We start from the raw sequence: 17,982 nt of genomic DNA on the forward strand, positions 1-17,982 counted from the left end.
CCTCCCCCCGCCCGGGACCCCGGGCGCTCTGTGCGGAGCGGCGGTGACCAGCCGGAGGCCGGGGACACGCCGCCGGGAGAGTGTTCGCATTCCGACGGTCTGGGTCCTCCGGTTTGGTCACGTCTTTTCTTTTTTTTTTTTTGAAAAGAACTTGCTGCAGGCTAAGCTTCAGCGTAGGAACTTTGCCCAAACGTTAATTGGTTTTCCAAATACTGCGACGTAGTTGGTGCAGTAACTCGATCGGGAGGAAGGGTTCTGGCCTCCGGTCCCCCCGTTGGCGCTCTACTGCCGCACAGCTCGGGGTTCAGGGCCCAGAGAAACTCCCTTGAGTTGCTGGCAAAGCCTCGGGTTAGGCCGGAGCGGGGAACCGCCGCTTCCTTTGTAAGAGGTCGGCCCAGGTGTGCCGTGCCCCCTCCTCCGAGCCTCGCGTGGGTAGAGGTGTGCTCCGATGCAGGTTACTTCCTGCGCTTGGAAAGCGTAACCCACGCAGGAAGATGAACTTCCCATTTTGTGGCATCTGTAGGCCACAAAGAATTGCCACGGAAAAGTTGCAAAAAAAAAAAAAAATCTTTTAGTAAATGACTACGAGAATTTCCGTCGGCAAGTTTATGGATTCATACTATTCGTAATCTGTAGTTTTGTTTGGTTTAGATAAGTTTCTTAACCAAGTGTTGTGCATCTGCAAATTTAATTTTTATTTCTGCTAGGGATTTCCTAATTCGAGTTTATGCTGATCAAGAACTCAACAGCCCAGCTGATTTTAAGGCATAAGTGCCTCAGCTGATTGCTTCCAGTCTTTCCCATATGAATCTAGGAAATTCTTACTTTAATAACCAAACCCAAATTCTAATCAGGAATTAGCTATGCTAGATTATGAAAAGTATGAATGTGGATCGTAAACAGTGCTGTTCACAAACTATTGGATATAAGTTCATTTGTGTATATATATTTGTATATATATATCTATAGATCTACAGATGTGTATGTGTATGTGTATATACACATATACTTATAGATGTATACATGTATGCGAGAAGCTGTTTGCAAATGAGAAAACTGAGGCTTGCGGAGACTGAGATTTGATCTCTGTCACACTGGCCAGTTTGGACTGGAACTCAGATCTTTGGGGTCCGCTTGGAAAGTTTTTTCCTGCCATTCTATACTTGTAAACATGTAAGTGTGTATATTCTTACTACATTGCAGTTAAATTGTTGACATTTTTATCGTCTGGGTACAACTGCGCTGTTGTTTTCATTTCGTTAGGTGTCTGTAAGAACATTTGAAAGATTCTGAATCTCACATTCATTAAAAGTTGTGTAGTTTGTGATGGTTTTACTGATGGCCTTTGTCCATAGGGAGAAAAAAATGACAGTTGTCCTGCGTTTAGGGCTTGGCTTAGGAAAAAAACATTGCTTAAAACCCAGTTGAAAAAGAAAAGAAAAAGAACGCATAGTTGTTACTCTTTGGGTTGTGCTCTACTGGGAACGTTTTCGAACTCAGAAGAGCACCCATGCTGCCTTGCTCTTTTAGAAATTTGAGAATTTAGAAATTTAGAAATTTTAGGATTTTTAAAATTCAACATATCTTAGGAATGTTCCATCCATTTTGTACTATTCTCCTCTAAAATCTGTAGAAGGTACATGTAATGTATACTAGGTGGAAATTAAGTTAGATGGACTGCTAATCAGTAAAGTGACAAATGTTTGTAAAAGTGCACATTGAAATCACATAAACCATTGAAAAATACACAACTATAAACCTACATTCCTCTGTGTTGAATTTTAAATTTTGCCTTGGTGCTTAGATACTTGGTTGCAATGAAAATCTTGTCAAGGAAATTTAAAGGGACCCCTTTAAAAACCATTTTTAAGAAATTTTCGTTTTAATCTTCCTCGTAGGCCAGTACTGATGCAGGCAGTGCCGGAGCGCTGGCTCCCCAGCACGTTCGAGCTCATTCCTCCCCAGCTTCCCTGCAACTGGGGGCCGTGTCTCCTGGGACACTGACCCCCACTGGAGTGGTCTCGGGTCCCGCGGCTACACCCGCTGCCCAGCACCTGCGACAGTCTTCTTTTGAGATACCCGACGATGTCCCTCTGCCCGCGGGCTGGGAGATGGCAAAGACCTCTTCTGGTCAGAGATACTTCTTAAAGTAAGTGGCAATGATGGCGGGAGAGTTTTCTAAGAAGAACATATTTTGGGAAACACAGTAAGGTGATACCGGGATGTAAAATGTCACTTATGTTTATTTTACTTTATATTTATGTCAGGCTTAGTTTTATATACGTGTATTTTTCAGTTGGATATGACCTAATTGCATTCTTGAGCTTGGGTAATATTTTGAAAACTCGATTGATTCTTGGTTTGGAGACTTTTAATCTTTTGTGGCAGTTTGGGTGTTCTCATTTTGTCTTTGTTCCAAACCTATTAATGAGCTTGGCTTAAAACTGAAACAATACTCTGAAAAGTTTCAAATAGTGAGATTTACAGGCTGGCAAAGTCTAGGGAGATGGAGGGCATGACTCGAGTTTCAAGTGCACCTCTCACTGGTGCAGTAGGACTTCGGGAGTCAGATCGCAGAGCACTTTAGATGGAGACATGACAGACCCTTTAGCTGCAGTTTGATGTGATTTATTTCTCCTCCTCCAGCCCCCCCCCCCCCCAAATGTAAAGAGAAGTTCACTTTTTCCTGTTGGACACAGTCACTCCGTGGCAAACTTCATTCAAGGTAGCAGATCCTCAAAACAAAATCCTTCTCTTCTGGGAAAACAAAAACAAGGCTACTATTTATTTTTATGAGCCCTTTTGTCATTAACAGAATGGCAATATTTCATTAAGTCCGAAGAGGTCAAAATAGAATTTTATCCTTTTTCGCTTTGAATTTGTAGGTAAAACCTTTCTATTTTTATCTGGCTTATTGGTGCATGTTATAAACTGAAATCGATGTTTTTAAAAAAGTTGTTGATCAGATTGACATAATAAAGTGAGAAACGATCCTTTAAGTTTTGATGGAGATCTGTCTTGACGACCTCCTCCTAAGGCAAATGTAACATTTATTTATTAGCTCAGATAATACAATTAGTGATACTGTTTTATTGTGTGAGTCTTAGTATTTTATGTTGTTTGTCTTTCAGGGTGGGGTTGTTGGTAATGTAAGATAGGGTTTGAGACCTGCTTATTTAGAAGAGCAGAGAAAGAAGTTAGATCTTGAGAAGTTTCTACTCTTTTTTTGGCCCCCTTTCCTGTAATATATTTCCTTTTAAAATTCGTTTTCTGGTGTCCTGGTATCCATTTCAAAGGGTCAGGTTTCAACCAGAACAATAAAGGGCCTGAGACTGGAAAGTACACACAAGTCTGGCAAACTCATCTGCATGAGCAAGATGGACGACCAAAGTAAATGATTGAAAGAGCTGCTAGCTGGGAGGGATGCATCTTGAAGGGGAAAGGAATGGAAACAAACCAAGTTGTTACAAGGAAACAGAAAAGCTATACTTTCTGAACCTCTCCCTGCTGGGTCCTGTGCTGACCTGGGGAGTTGTTTTTTTGGTTTTTTTTGTTTTTTTTTTGTTTTTTTTTTTTTTTAGCACTTAATAGCCTGCTTGTCTCCTGTCTTTAATTGATGCTGTAGCTAAAAGTATAAGGTTTTTTTTAAAGAGCAACATCTATGCTCATCTTAGTCTTTTGTATCTTGTAGTAATTGCTTATAGGTGACATCTGCCTACATTTTCAGTTACTTTGAGCTGAAAGAATTATTCTATACATTTATTCTTAAAAGTTTCCAATGTATTTTTCTTTGGGAAGAAATACGTCTCTTAACGATATTGATAAAGATATGATAAGGAGGGATATACACAAACACACCACACCACCCTAAATACCGCAATTGAATGGGTCTGTAGGGATGGTAAACCAGTCCAAAATAATATGGAAAGGTAATGCCGTATGAAAAATGGTTGTAGGAGTGGAGAGAAGCTTACCTGGAAAAGAAAAAAAAGAGAGAAAACATGATTGTTCTTGGATGGAAAAAAAAAAAAAGAAAAATTAAAAAACAAACAAACATGATTGTTCAAGATTTTTGAGGGTCTCTCCCATGGAAGTGAACTTGGGCTTGTTATATGATACGAAACATGAGCGTTTGGGACTCCATGGAATAATTTTCTCCTATCGAACCTTTCAGAAATACAGGATTTTTTCTGAGAGGTAGATCTTTCCCAGTAAAAGCAGGCAAATCATGAATTAATTGGTACTTGTCAGGAATTGTATCGAGGGCCCCTAAGCATTGGTTTGTGGAAGATAGGTCCTGTGGGCTTATAAAATTTTATATTCTTTTAAAGAGTGTCTGCTTTACACCAATATGTAATTTGAAGAAGTTATAAAAAGTTAGTTCACATCCAGTTGTTAGCTCCTTTCTTGATGTCCTGGGTTGGATGAGTTGCCATAATAAACAACTTACTTTGGTGTACCGTGCAGGTAAAGGGATTAATCTGTCCTGTGAGTCAAAGATGATGATAAATGAAGCTTTTGGAGCCAAGTTGCTGTTGTCCAAGTTCATTTTTATCCTAGTTTTGATGTTTTCAAGTTACAAAGTACATAATTGATTGAGATTCATACTTGGCATGAAGAAATCTGACTATGAATAGTTCAAACATGGAAGGTGATGTAATTTGATTGAAAACTTAGAAGTGTTGACTTTGGAGACTAATTGTTGCCTTGTGATCATAGATGAATGACTTTTTGAAGTCACTTGGCCTTTAGTCTCAAGGCAGGATCATTACTGAAGGATTGATCATTGCAGATTTGAGCCCCCCGACCCCCCACCCTCCCATAGCGCAGTGAGCTGTTCCGGAGGAGAAGAGCGATCTTCGCTCGACAAGCGCGACCAGTGCAGTAGCTGCTACTCTTACCAGCAACACGCGTTCGGGCTCTGGCGTGATTGTGAGGATGGTGGGAAAGCTCAGTCTGTGTTTTATGTAATATTTGTGCTGCTGAGGTAACGGTTTTAAAACTAATTTCTTCAACATTGTATATTGAGCTTTTATTGTACAGGAATCGTTGGTCTGTGTTGCTCTGAGAATTGCTGCCTTCTTCAGCTGTCTTAGAGTTTTCCTACAGGAAATGGTTCTTCAAGTAGGTGGTCAACAACTTCCTATTTCTTTATAAGCTGCTGAATAACTTCCTGAATTAGTATTCTATAACATGTCTGGTTACTAGGAGTGTTTTTACTTCTCACATTTTATTTTCTTGAATCTGATACCGTGTAACTATTAATGGTAATAGTTACAAAAAATTTCTTGTATATAATGTACCGTGTGGAATTACGATTTTAGAAATTTGATAAAGTGATCGTAAAAGTTTGCGAATTTCATTGTTTTAATAACGTTCTAATTTTTAAAGGTCATTTTGTTTCATTTATATTACTTGTCATTTTCTGAATAATTGGACAGTGTTTTTAGTCCTTGAAGGTTCAAGGTTTCTTGTGGCTGTGATTTGATTAAAAGTTATATTACCTGGTTTTTTAAGTATATATGTATGTATGTATGTATGTATTTATTTATTTAGTGAGAGAGAGAGAGAGAAAACGAACATGCGAGGGGAGGGCCAGAGAGAGGTAGAGACAGAATCCCAAGCAGGCTCCACACTCAGCTCAGAGCCCGAAGTGGGCCTTGAACCAACGAACCCAAGAGATCATCACCTGAGCCGAAATCAAGAGTCTAACACTCTACGCCCTGAACCACCCAGGTGCCCCAAAAGTTATATTGAGTATCTTAATCCACAGTTTTAAGAAGGTATTTTTCCGGAGATCTTCAAACAGCCAGTATTCCAAGATTAAATGAACTTGCCTTGCAGATGTTATTGGTAACTGTAACTGGTTTGTTCCTTTTTTTCTTTTTCTTCCTTTTTTTTTTTTTTTTTTTTTTTTTAGCTACGTGTTATTTCAGGAGTGAATGTTCCACTGCCCTATTTAAAGCTACCTCAGAAATGTATCAGTTAAATGAGATGAATTAAACCCTTTCCTACTATAATTTGACGTTGCTTGCTTCCCCCATTCTCGGCACCCTCGCCCAGTAGAAGACTAAAAGCATAATATATATTGTTACCATAATAAAGCTGAGATGTTTTTCAAAGGAACAGCTTCATAAAGAATAAGGCTGTTCTGTTTTCTGGTTTCTTGATATGTTAAGTGTGACCCAATGATTTCCCATTAAAAATGAAGAGCTTGGAATATTGCCATTAAATGTCAATTGAGCTGCAAAAGCAAAACAAAAACAAAGCCCTCAAATTGCAGTCACAGAGCGTTTTCTCTGTGAGGGGAGGGCCGATGTCTGCCCAGCCCTCTGTCCTGCTTCTCTGTCCTGCTCCCTGGTGGTGGAGGGGGGAGACGGGAGTGTGTCCCCACCCTCTCTGCTCAGTAGGTAGCCATCCAGGGAAGAAAGGCTGTGGGATTTACGCGGAAAAACTGGAGACCATGTTGAGTACAGGGCAGAAGAAAAACACTTTGGAGGTAGCGGATGTGACAGTAAATAGAACATAGAGATTAGTTTATTTCCTGAGGAGAATAATGAGCAGTTTTTGTGTGAACTAAGAAAGATCATTAACAAACCAGCTGTGAAATACAGCAAACTCCCAATTGGCTGCAAGATGGTAGGCTAATTTTCTATAAAAAATAACATTAAAAAAAATACTCCTTGCCAAAAGCCTCGTATTAATTAACTTCAGAAAAAAAAGGTAGGTAGCATTTGAATAGTTGAAACTGAAGAAAAAGTGTTTTTGAAATCTTGAGATCAGTCCCCATAAGTAATGTAGAGTAATAAGTTTCACTTCATAGTTAGGAACACAGTGTAACGTAAAATACTATTGCTAGCATAAATCTGAATTGCTTTTTACCTTAAGGTTTTTGGAGACAGTCACATTTTAAGCCTGACCTTTTAGTTGCCAAAAACTGAAGTTCAGACTTAAAGCAAAACCAAGTGAAGTCCTTTTAAAAACCAGTTTAAGATTTAAGATTATTTATACTTAATTTGCTGCCTTCAGTAATATTATAGTTTAGTCATTAATTACGGCTCGAAAGTTGAATAACGGTTGAGTGGCATTGGCTAAAGGGAGGCGAGAGGCCTGACGAGCTGTGCGGTTCGCCAGCGGTTCTTACAGAAGGGGCCCCGGGTTCTGGGGTGAACCGGAACTTCAGGCTGAAGGGACATCGCTGTTGTTAGGGAGAAGAATTGTGTCCTGGTCCTGCGGCACCAGGTGTCCCCGGGAGCAAGTACTGTGGTGGGGGTGGGGGGGGAGCACTTCTGTCTGCAGAGGGCTTGACCCCCGCCAAGAGCAAACAAAGAAGTTTGGTTTAAATCACAATGGTCCTTTTGCTTTTTCCCTTTAATGTTTTAGACCAGAAAAAGTGGTCAGTAGTTTAATCCTCGTTTGGCTCTTAGCATGAGAAGAATCATAACCTTTCATAGCATCAGTTGATCAGATGTTTCTCTGAATAATGTGGAAACTTAACAAAATACTGCCGCTAGGGATGTCTGAAAATACCGACATTTTCAGCTTTATCCGGCCGCGGCCGGCACGTCTCCCTCTGCACGGGTGCTGTATCACTGGACTTAGCAAATTCTTCAGTGGCGTTCTGATTGGGGAGCACTGAGGGTACATTTTGTTAGAAGCTCTATTTTTCCTCTTGCAGTTGCTTGCTTAACCTACAGTGAGCAGGGTTTTTGTTTGTTTTTAAGGTAAAGGCTATATGAGACCAATAAGTACATTAAGAGAGATGTGCTTTTTGGCATAGATCTTTTGGTGTGGGGTTTGGAGTAAAGATGGCTTTTTTTATTCAGGGTGCTCCCACGTGCTCCCATAGAACTGAGTGTGGACCACAGAGTTGTTTGGAATTTACCTCATCACGTGTGCTGAAGTGCCTGTAAGGGCTGCTGGACTCCTGGGGATGAGCTGAACTAAGCCCTGCCACCCAGGAGGAGGGGACTTGGGGACTCCTCTCCCTCTCCGTGCGAGCAGGAGTGTGGGGTTTTCTTTTATACTTACAAAACTGTCCTTCCTCTTCTTCCCCGTGCGTCTGATTTTGTGGATTTTTAGTAAGGTGTTTGTTTTATTATAAAAGTAATGTGGGTTCATTAGAGAGAATTGGAAAATTCAGGAAAGGGGAAAGTAGGGGCGGAAACTCCTAGATTCTACCACGGGGAGTCTCATATCTAAGTATATATTTTGATATTTAACTTTTAGTGGAGGAACATATATGTAGAATTAGAAAAGCTCTTAGTAATATAAGGTTAATAAAGAAAAAAAGGCATTTCTCGCCCACTTTTCTTTTTTTAAGTATTTATTTATTTATTTATTTATGAGAGAGCTCAAGTGGGGGAGGGGCAGAGAGAGAGAGAGAGAGAGAGAGAGAAGGAGAGAGAATCCCAAGCAGACTTCCACACTGTCGGCTCAGAGCCCAATGAGGGTCTCAAACCCACGAACTTGAGCTGAAACCAAGAATCAGATGCTTAGACGGAGCCACCCAGGCGCCTTAGCCCACTTTTCTTTATCTCAGGCTTGCATTCTCCAGAGGCAAACACTTGGAACTCCTTAGAGATCTGTTCCCTCCTCACATATGTAAGAAAACTCCTTACTTATAAAATGTGCCCCACTGCTGTCCTTAAAATTTCTGCATCCCCTAAAATCCGTTGCTTAATCCTCACAGTCATTTGTGTAACTTTTTTCTTTTTCTTAAAAAAAAATTTTTTTTTAAATGTTTATTTTTGAGAGAGAGAACGAGCGAGAGACAGAACATGAGAGGGACAGGGGCAGAGAGAGAGAAGAGACACAGAATCTCAAGCAGGCTCCAGGCTGCTCTGAGCTGTCAGCACAGAGCCCAACGAGGGGCTCAAACTCACGGACAGTGAGATTGTGGCCTGAGCCAAAGTTGGACGCTTAACCGACTGAGCCACCCAGGCGCCCCTGTGCAAGTTTTTTCTTAGGACCCTTTGCGCTGTATATGAGTTTCTGAACACCTTTGATATTTTCTTGGAATTGTTCATTGCCTGGTTTCTTCGTTAGTATTTTCGTTGGTGTTTTGCCCCATTGGAAACAGACCTGAGTGCTCTGTGCCCCTGCCCTGGACTGGCTGCTCCGTTCTGTCCTCCTGAGGTTCCCGCATTGCCCTTCATGGTTGGGTTCTCTCTTTCCCACTTTGCTTGGTTTCCTCACTCCTAGAATTGGCTCATCCTTTAGGAGTTTCCTGAGGAAAGGGGTACATGGTAGGTAACTGCATTGAGATCCTTTATGTCTAAAAAGATTTCTGTCAACATTTGGTGGGCAGTTAGGTTGTAGGTAAGGTATTTTCTCTTGGAGTTTTGAAGGCCATGCTCCATTTTATTTTATTTTTTTTTTTTTTTAACGTTTATTTATTTTTGGGACAGAGAGAGACAGAGCATGAACAGGGGAGGGGCAGAGAGAGAGGGAGACACAGAATCGGAAACAGGCTCCAGGCTCCGAGCCATCAGCCCAGAGCCTGACGCGGGGCTCGAACTCACGGAGTGCGAGATCGTGACCTGGTTGAAGTCGGACGCTTAACCGACTGCGCCACCCAGGCGCCCCAACCATGCTCCATTTTAGTTTAGCTTCCTGTTTTGTTATTGAACAGTTCAACCCATTTTGCCTCCTTTGGGGATTTCAGTGGTGTGTGTGTGTTTTATTTTTTAGTTTTTATTTTAGAATGAGAGCTGGGGAGAGGGGCACAGGGAGAAAGAGAATCTTAAGCATGCTCCACACTCAGTGCAGAGCCCAACGCAGGGATTTTAGTATTTTTATTTCTTTTTTTTTTTTTTTTTTTTTTGCCGGGGGGGGGGGAATCTTGAACTTCAAGATATGCCTTGGTATGTACCTTTTTTTTATTCACTGTAAATATTTCATGGCTTGGAAAGTCAGTCTCCAGTGTGAATGTGCCCCTTGAAGATGTGTGGTGAATTGTCTGAACTGCCCTCTGGTCCTGGGAAAGCTTTCTCTTATTAGTTCTTGGATAACTTCTTCCAGTCGGTTCTGTTTTCTTTTTCTGGAATTCCTGCTAATCAAAATAACTCTTTAATTGTCTTGCCTTTTCTCTGTATTTCTTCACTTATCCTTTAGTTATGTCTTCTGGAGGATTCCTTTTCACTTAGCTTTTAATTTTTTAATCATTGTTTTGTCTTTTCCCAAAAAGCTCTTTATCATTCTTAATTTCCAGAGATTCTTTTGCTGCACTCATTGTTCCTTTGTTGTTTGTAATGACATGCCATTCTTAATTTCATGCGTGTAGTAATCTCTCTCTGACGATTTTATAGTGGGTGTGGTTTTTTCTCTTCTTTTCTTTTTTTGTCTGAGTATGGTGGATGTTTCTTTTTAAGTTTTCATCTGCTTTTATTTCTTAAGTGGGCTTCACTGTAGAGGGAGAGAGCTGGGGCCACCTGGGCCTGCCTGTCAGTATCTAGTTAGGTTCTCCTGTGGTGGCTGGTTTCTCCAGATAGACATCTGCCAGTCCCTCCCCAGCAGACAGTTGATGGTGGAGCGTGTGAATGCCCACCACCAGCATTTGAGGACAGAACAGTTTGGGGCCTGCGGGGTTTTCTCCCTTCTTGGTTGTGCTTTGCGAGTGTCTGAATCCAGAGCCTCTGGGTCCCTCTCTCTGTAACATAAATTTTCCATCTCCTGCTTGGGCCAGGGAGGGGAGCGTGCAGTAGTTTTTTTTAAAGTTTTATGTTGGGGCGCCTGGGTGGCTCATTCGGTTGGGTGTCAGACTCTGGATTTCGGCTCAGGTCATGATCTCACGGTTCGTGGGATCGAGCCCCGTGTCAGGCTCTGTGCTGACAGCATGGAGCCTGCTTGGGATTCTCTCTCTGTCTCTCTGCCCCTCCGCTGCTCATGCTTGCACACCCACTCTCTCTCAAATAAAAAATAATAGTGAAAAAATAAAAAGTTGTATGTAAAATGAAGTTTTGTGAATCCAATGTGTAATTATTAGGTCGACTCTGTAAAGGTGCCACGTTTCTAAGCCCAGAACGATGATGACTGACAGTTTGGTATGATTTGACCTCAATATCCCGGATCACTTTTTAATGAATACTTAATTACATGCTTTTACTAGGCATGTGATCAATTGCCTTTGTCTCGTTTAATGATGGTTTTGCTAGTTTACATCCTAATGTGTTAGATTTTCCTAAAGGTGGGACTGTATACTTGGACAGCAGAGTTGGCGTTGTGCATTGTGTGAATTTTGTTCAGAGGCTTGGATTCTGAAATAATGTGTGGGGCAGAAGCACTGGAGGCCTGATTTCCTATTCCTGTATGTGACAGTGGAGCCACGCCTGGTTTGCATTGGTGTAGACAGTGGTAGGATAATGGGAATATTTGTGCATATCTAGATTGATTAGATGTTCTTGGTGTACTTATGTAGGTTAGCCTCAGACGTACATAACTTGGCTTTGAGTTAGTTAGGGTGTTAGCTTTGCCTAAGTGCTCATTCTTCAGTAGACCATTGTATATGTCCTAAAACAACATAGAATATTTTCTACTTGTGATATAACCATGGGAGTGTAAGTAGTTATAATTTCATGAAAACTGGGTTTATTTTTATTTTTATTTTTTAATGTTTATGAGAGAGAGAGAGCGAGCGTGTGCGTGCACACGCATGAGCGGGGGAGGGGCAGAGTGAGAGAGGGACACAGAATCTGAAGCAGGCTCCCAGCTCTGAGCTGTCAGCACAGAGCCAGGTGCGGGGCTCGAACTCACAAGCCATGAGATCGTGACCTGAGATGAAGTTAGGCGCTCAACCCACTGAGCCACCCAGGCGCCCCAACGGGATTTAATTTTGAATGGATTCACCCACAGTAGTGTCTGAGGCGTTGATGGAATTTGAACAGCCTCTGCCTTGATTGCGTATAGAAGTCCTTAGTGGAAAAAAGAGGAAGCAAACTTTTTTAAAAAACTGCATAAAATCTTTTTTTTTTTTTAATGTTTATTTTGAGAGAGCACATGGCGTCCAAGTGGGAAGGGGCAGAGAGAGAGGGAGAGACAGAAGCTGAAGCAGCTCTGCACTGTCAGCACAAAGCCCACTGTGGGGCTTAAACCCACAAACCGTGAGGTCATTACCTGAGCGGAAGTCGGACGCTCAACTGACTGTGCCACCCAGGTGTCCCTTTTTAAATTTCATTTATTTTTAATAAAACCACGTAAAATCATAAATGACCAATGCAAAACCAGACCAGAGCCCTCTAGCTATCAGAGAAGAGGGTTATAATGATACCAAAAAAATGGGCAGTTCTGGGTAGTAAAAGGTCTTAAAATGAATGGTACAGAAGAATGGAACAGAATCATTACATGTTAGTTAAATACGTAGACTGAGGAAGTACATTAAGCCATACGCTAAGGTGGGAAATGAGCTAAATGAGATTTCTGAGACCTGCGTGGAACTAATCCTTAGCATTGGTGGGGGTCACAGTTAAAATTTACTGAACTCTCTTGCATAACTTTCTTTTCCCCAATTAAAAAAAAACAAAACAAAAAAACAAACCTCTGGGGAAGAGTTGGCCAAAATGCAGATATTTCTGTTTTTCCTCTACACATGTTCAGACTGATACAGGTTCTGTTTCCGAAATCGTGTAGTTTGGATGGGCTCCAGATGATGTAACAGGATCACTTTTAACCCCTCCCAGCTAGAGGGTGTGCAGACTTTCCTGTTAGGACTGGTACAGATCTCTTCTTATTGGGGACAGAATAAACACGGTTACTAGACGGTAATGTGGAAAATTAACAGTACTGTCTTCTGTGTACGAAGACAGAGCCCCGCTCTTGCGTACCTGTCTATGAAGTTTCCAGTTAGTGTCCATCACGCCGTGGGTAGGAATTTGCACAGCGTCATCTCTCAGTAGTCTGATTACCTCCACTTCTTTTCCCAGAACAGACCCGCTTGGTTCTGGATGGTGTGTGTTGGTGCGCGTGCGTTCACATAGTTAATAGTTTCTTTCTCCTGCTCTTGTCTTTGAATTCAATTTATGCGCTCAGAGGTCTCTTGATTCCATAAACACCTGCCGAGTGGTTTTATGTAGCAGGCGTCGTTTTTGAGGGTTCGCTGGGTCCCACTCTGGGGTTGGGACAGGGTGGGTCTCAAGTCTCCCCTTTCTTGAAAGGGATCCTGTTTGCCCTTTCGCTGCTAACTCTCTCACTGGAGAAACCGCTGAGGCTACCTGCTCGGAGGCTCACTGAGGGTAGACCTTGCCTCTTTGGTCAGCGCTGTGCATATAGCTCTTGATGTGTTTGCTGACAGATGGCCTCACTTCGACTGCTCATGGATCGCAGAGTCTGCTGCTCCGTAGCTTCATTAGTGTCTGTGGTCCCTGCATAATTACAGTGGCTTTTCAACTCCATCTTAAGAAGATGGCAGAGCATTTAGTTTCTATATTCTGAAGTTAATTTTGTAAGTTTGAGGCTCTTCTTAAACTCAAATAACTAGGACTCCTAAAAAAATTCTGCATGTTTTCTGGATATGAATGAATAATGGTTGTACTTCAGGTTATTACAAGTTTGTTCCACGGACAATGAATATTTGACTGGTTTAGAATTCAGTGATGAAGAAATAAAATTCCGTTATTGGAAAAGTGATCCCAGTGGGAAGACTGCTCTGGGGGGGTCCAGGGGAGAGGTAATAATAGGCAGTGAGGCCCTGAAGAGGCATACTCATGTTGTGCTCAACGCAGTTAGCGTTTTCAACTCCGTGCGTAGGCGTGCGGAGTCCACACTGAGCTGCAGACAGGTTTTCTGGGAGCAGCCAAAAGGTTTGCCCTTCTCTTGAATGACCTTTGCATCTTTTTTTTTTTTTTTTTTTTAATTTTTATTTTTGGGACAGAGAGAGACAGAGCATGAACGGGGGAGGAGCAGAGAGAGAGGGAGACACAGAATCGGAAACAGGCTCCAGGCTCCGAGCCATCAGCCCAGAGCCTGACGCGGGGCTCGAACTCACGGACCGTGAGATCGTGACCTGGCCGAAGTCGGACGCCCAACCGACTGCGCCACCTAGGCGCCCCTGACCTTTGCATCTTTAAGAGACTCCCTCCTGGGGCGCCTGGGGGGCTCAGTTCAGTATCGGACTTCAGCTCAGTTCATGATCTCACACATCAGGATCGTGGGTTTGAGCCCTGTGTTGGGCTCTGTGCTGACAGCTCAGAGCTTGGAGCCTGCTTCTGATCTTTGTCTCTCTGTCTCTCTCTCTCTCTGCCCCACCCCTGCGCGCACGCGCTCTCTCTCTCTCTCTCTCTCTCCTTCAAATAAATAAACATTAAAAAGATAATTTTAAAAAAAGGTTTGGTTTTATTCACTGCTTGAAAAAAAAAATGCTTTAAAAGTGAGGATTGCCCATTACGTGAATGTTTTCTAGTACAATTCTATTCTGTATGCATTTTGAAAGTTTATTTTGATGTTGCACGGTATCTTAAGATTTGTTTTTTTTGACACTGAGAAAATGCTAGTTGAAAGGGTTTTTCATTTTTCTCATACTGTTTAAATTTAGCTTCCTGTTCATTTGTTTACCAAGTAAACTTTATTAGCATCATGCAAAGTGAATACAAACCCTTTTTCGTACATTATTTTATATGCTGCACAAATAGAATTAATAGTAAAATATGGTGTAAGAAGTTACAATTTTTTACTTTTAATTTTTTAAAATTTAAGTAATCTTTATACCCCATGTGGGGCTCGAATTCAGACCCTGAGATGAAGAGTTGCATGCTCTTCCGACTGAGCCAGCCAGGCGCCCCCAATTTTTTTACTTCATAAAGTTGCATAGGGAAGCTGCTGATAAATGAAACATGTTCTTTCAGAAATTTAAAGAATTAAAAAAATTTTTTTTAATTTTATTTATTTTGAGAGAGTGGGGTCAGGGGCAGAGAGAGAGAGAGAGCTAGAGAATCCCAAGGGCTCCACGCTGTCAGCACAGAACCCAGCCTGGGGCTCGAACTCATGAAACCATGAGAGCACCGCCTGAGCTAGAACTAAGATTTGGCTGCTTACCCAAGGCCACCCAGGTGCCCCAAGAATTTTTTTAAATTAAACTTTAGAATTCATTTTAGACAAGCAGAATCAGATGGTTGCATCTCTTTTATGTTACCAAATCCAAATAAACATTTGAGTACTTGTTTACCAATCAACTTTATTAAAATAAATGATAAAATCTAATATTCTGCCTATCATCATTTTAAGTTAGTGTGGAAACTAAGTTTTGTTTTTTAAAACACTCTAGCGTTTTATTTATTTTTTTAAATGTTTATGTATTTTGAGAGAGGGGGAGAGAAAGCACGCACGAGTGGGGGAGGGGCAGAGAGAATCCCAGACAGGCCTCCCCCCCACCCCGCTGTCAGCGCAGAACCAGACGCGCAGAGCCGGACGGGGGGCTTGAAACCACCAACCCGGGAGATCGCGGCGGAGCCGCAGTGGGCGCTCAGGGGGCTGCCCTGCCCGATGTTCACGTTGTTAATGGCAGTTCTGCTGGAGCGCAGTGCTCTGAGTTCCACCCGGACACCGCGCTCGCCGCGCTTTGGGAGGAAGGAGCTGAAACGGGGGCCCGCGGCGCAGCTCCCCCAGTCGGCCACGCAGACGCCGCCGCCGGCGTGCAAGCGGGAGCAGTCATCCAGGGTTTCCCGCGGTCGTGGTGGCTTGAAGTCCAGGAGCAAGGGGCCAGCACGGTGGTCTTCCTGCTGAGGTGTGTGCACTAGGGTCGAGGGCCGTCGCCGGGCTCGCGTGCCCTCCTGGCGCCCAGAGCTCTCCTTCCAGGGGAGTGGGAACCCGCAGGGCGAAGGTGTCCGCTCCCATAGTGTTGCCAGGTTGCGTGCTGTCGCCTAAGCTCTGAACAAGGTCAGCCCAGACTGGGGGTGTGGGGAGGAGACTGCTACTTGGGAGGCGCCTTGGGCTATTGCCGCCGGGGCGCTTCTTGTCTACCACCCTTGATGGGACGTTTTAAAAAATAATCTTCAGGATGGGTGAATTATCATCTGAGGCCAAAAAAACCCCAACCAACCAACCAGCCAACAAAACCACAGCTGAGGGTGGAACATAATTTCACGGGAAAAGTTTATACTGTTAAATAAAATGTCATGTTTTGTGAATAATACGAGGTGATAGGTGTTTCCTTTTGGGATACCATCAGATCAGCCATTATTTTGAAACCATCCAGTGGGTTAGAACATGGGCTTTTTGGTTCCACTTGAGGGTTTGTGTTCAAGACCATGGATTCCAATTAAAGCGTAATACTCCTCATCCTCTAAAACTTGCCTCTTGTATTTTATCAAAAAGCCGTCTCATTCGGAGTTACTGAGCTTTAGATGAACTTCGGCGTGAACCCACGTGGAGAACGGCCGCAGATGAAGCGGAGCCTGGATTTCCTCGCACTGCCTTGTGTTTGGCTTAATTACAGTGTTGCTTCCTTTCCCTACCCGAATGCAGTCTCCATTGTTAGAGCCCATGCATCTGACTTTAGTAATTGGCTGTTGGTTGAGTTTTTGTCGGTTGAATTTACCGACTGGTGAGTTGTCTGAACTATCAAGTTAAAACATGGGTATGTGTGTAAAAATGCATAAACAAGGCAGCGAGGGAGGCGAGTCCTCACAGCGACGTCAGAACGTTGATGATGTTCTATGACCACGGTGTATTGTGTAGGCTCCAGGTAGCATATGAACGAACACTCGGGGAGCACTGCCTCACTGGGAGTTCACGAAAACGTTCTCAAACAATCTAACTTGAGAACCTAGTCTGTATGTCTTTCTTGAAAGGCCTATAAACATAGCTGCTCTTCTTCCTCTTCGTGAAATTGAGTAGTTATAAAAATGGGTTTAATCCATTGTAATCTATGTTATCTAAAAGTTGAATTGAAACAGTGAATCAGATCTTAGCCCTGTGATTCATACTCCCAAAATGAGTAATGTGGTTAGCAGGATATCCCTAGTTGTTCTCTGGACTTGGAAAAAAAAGGAAAAAGGTCCATGGTGATCCCTCCATTTTTGGTAGTGGAGTTGTATTAGGTCTGTGATGAGGCTTACAAGAAAAAAGAGCAGCTATTTCTGGAGCATTTCCTCAGGCCTGCAATTTGAAGCCATCATGGCAGAGTCGCTGAGTGAGTTGGTGATGACAGGCCAGCGCTCACTGCGGCCCCCGCCCTGCACGCAGCGAGCGTTCAGGACTGCTGTCCGTGCAAACCCAAGACCGGATGCACGATAGAAGCTGGTTTCGGGGTTTTCAGGAAACTGTTCAGCATCCAAGAATACGGTGACTCCCCCCAGTCCCCGCCCCCTTGTAGTTGCGCACAATCAGGTCAGTCTTAGAGGCAGGACTCCAGACCTGTTGCTCAGGCTCCAGGGAGCAGATGCTGGCAGCTGTCTGTCAAAGGAACTGCGGTTCAGTGTGTACGACCCTGACACCTGTAGTCTGTGTTTGAGAGGAGTTCCTTTTGGGGATTTACATCAATTCATGGCTTACCTGTGAAAACCTCTTTTTTTTCTCTAGAGTGTTGGGGGTTTTTTTAATGGTGATAGAAAGTAAAATGGACTCATTTGTGTTTTTTGGTCATCTGTGTGAAACTGAGTTAATTGAATGTTGGAAATTATATTTGATTAGATAACAGCAGTAATGAAGTGAGGACGAGTGAACTTCATTCTGCTCGGGATAAAATTAATAGCGGTTTTATCGTCAGGGCATTTCTAATTTGTGATTCTTACGTCCTTTCTGCTCTTTGGTGTCAAACTTTTAAAACTTAGTAGGTTTTCTGTATTATAGCGCGATGTCTTAAAAAATTTAGGCATTGTTCCACAATATTCTCCACCTTATAAAAAAACATTTTCCCACTGTTCTGGATTCAGTTTCAGGAAAATTTTAAATCATGGAGAAAAATGGATTTTAGTCCTATCTGTAATTGTATTTTATTTATTTTTGCAATACCTGTAATTTTAATTTCAAGAAAGCATCATCTGATAAAAT

At 42.6% G+C, this 17,982-nt stretch overlaps 1 protein-coding gene across 8 annotated transcripts in view; it reads left to right on the forward strand.

Annotated features, from left to right (window-relative positions):
- Positions 1 to 17,982, forward strand: part of YAP1 (Yes1 associated transcriptional regulator) — a 109,559-nt gene that overhangs the window by 1,638 nt on the left and 89,939 nt on the right. For all 8 annotated transcript variants that reach the window (XM_047071873.1, XM_047071875.1, XM_047071874.1 and 5 more), the window contains exon 2: positions 1,899 to 2,149. In XM_047071873.1, coding sequence (XP_046927829.1) covers positions 1,899 to 2,149 — 251 coding nt within the window. The remainder of the gene's footprint in view (positions 1 to 1,898; positions 2,150 to 17,982) is intronic.

This window comes from Lynx rufus, unplaced genomic scaffold, assembly GCF_022079265.1.
Source record: "Lynx rufus isolate CCGP_SWC_20201006 ecotype Redwood Valley unplaced genomic scaffold, mLynRuf1.p SCAF_9, whole genome shotgun sequence".
Classification (NCBI taxonomy): Eukaryota; Metazoa; Chordata; class Mammalia; order Carnivora; family Felidae; genus Lynx; species Lynx rufus.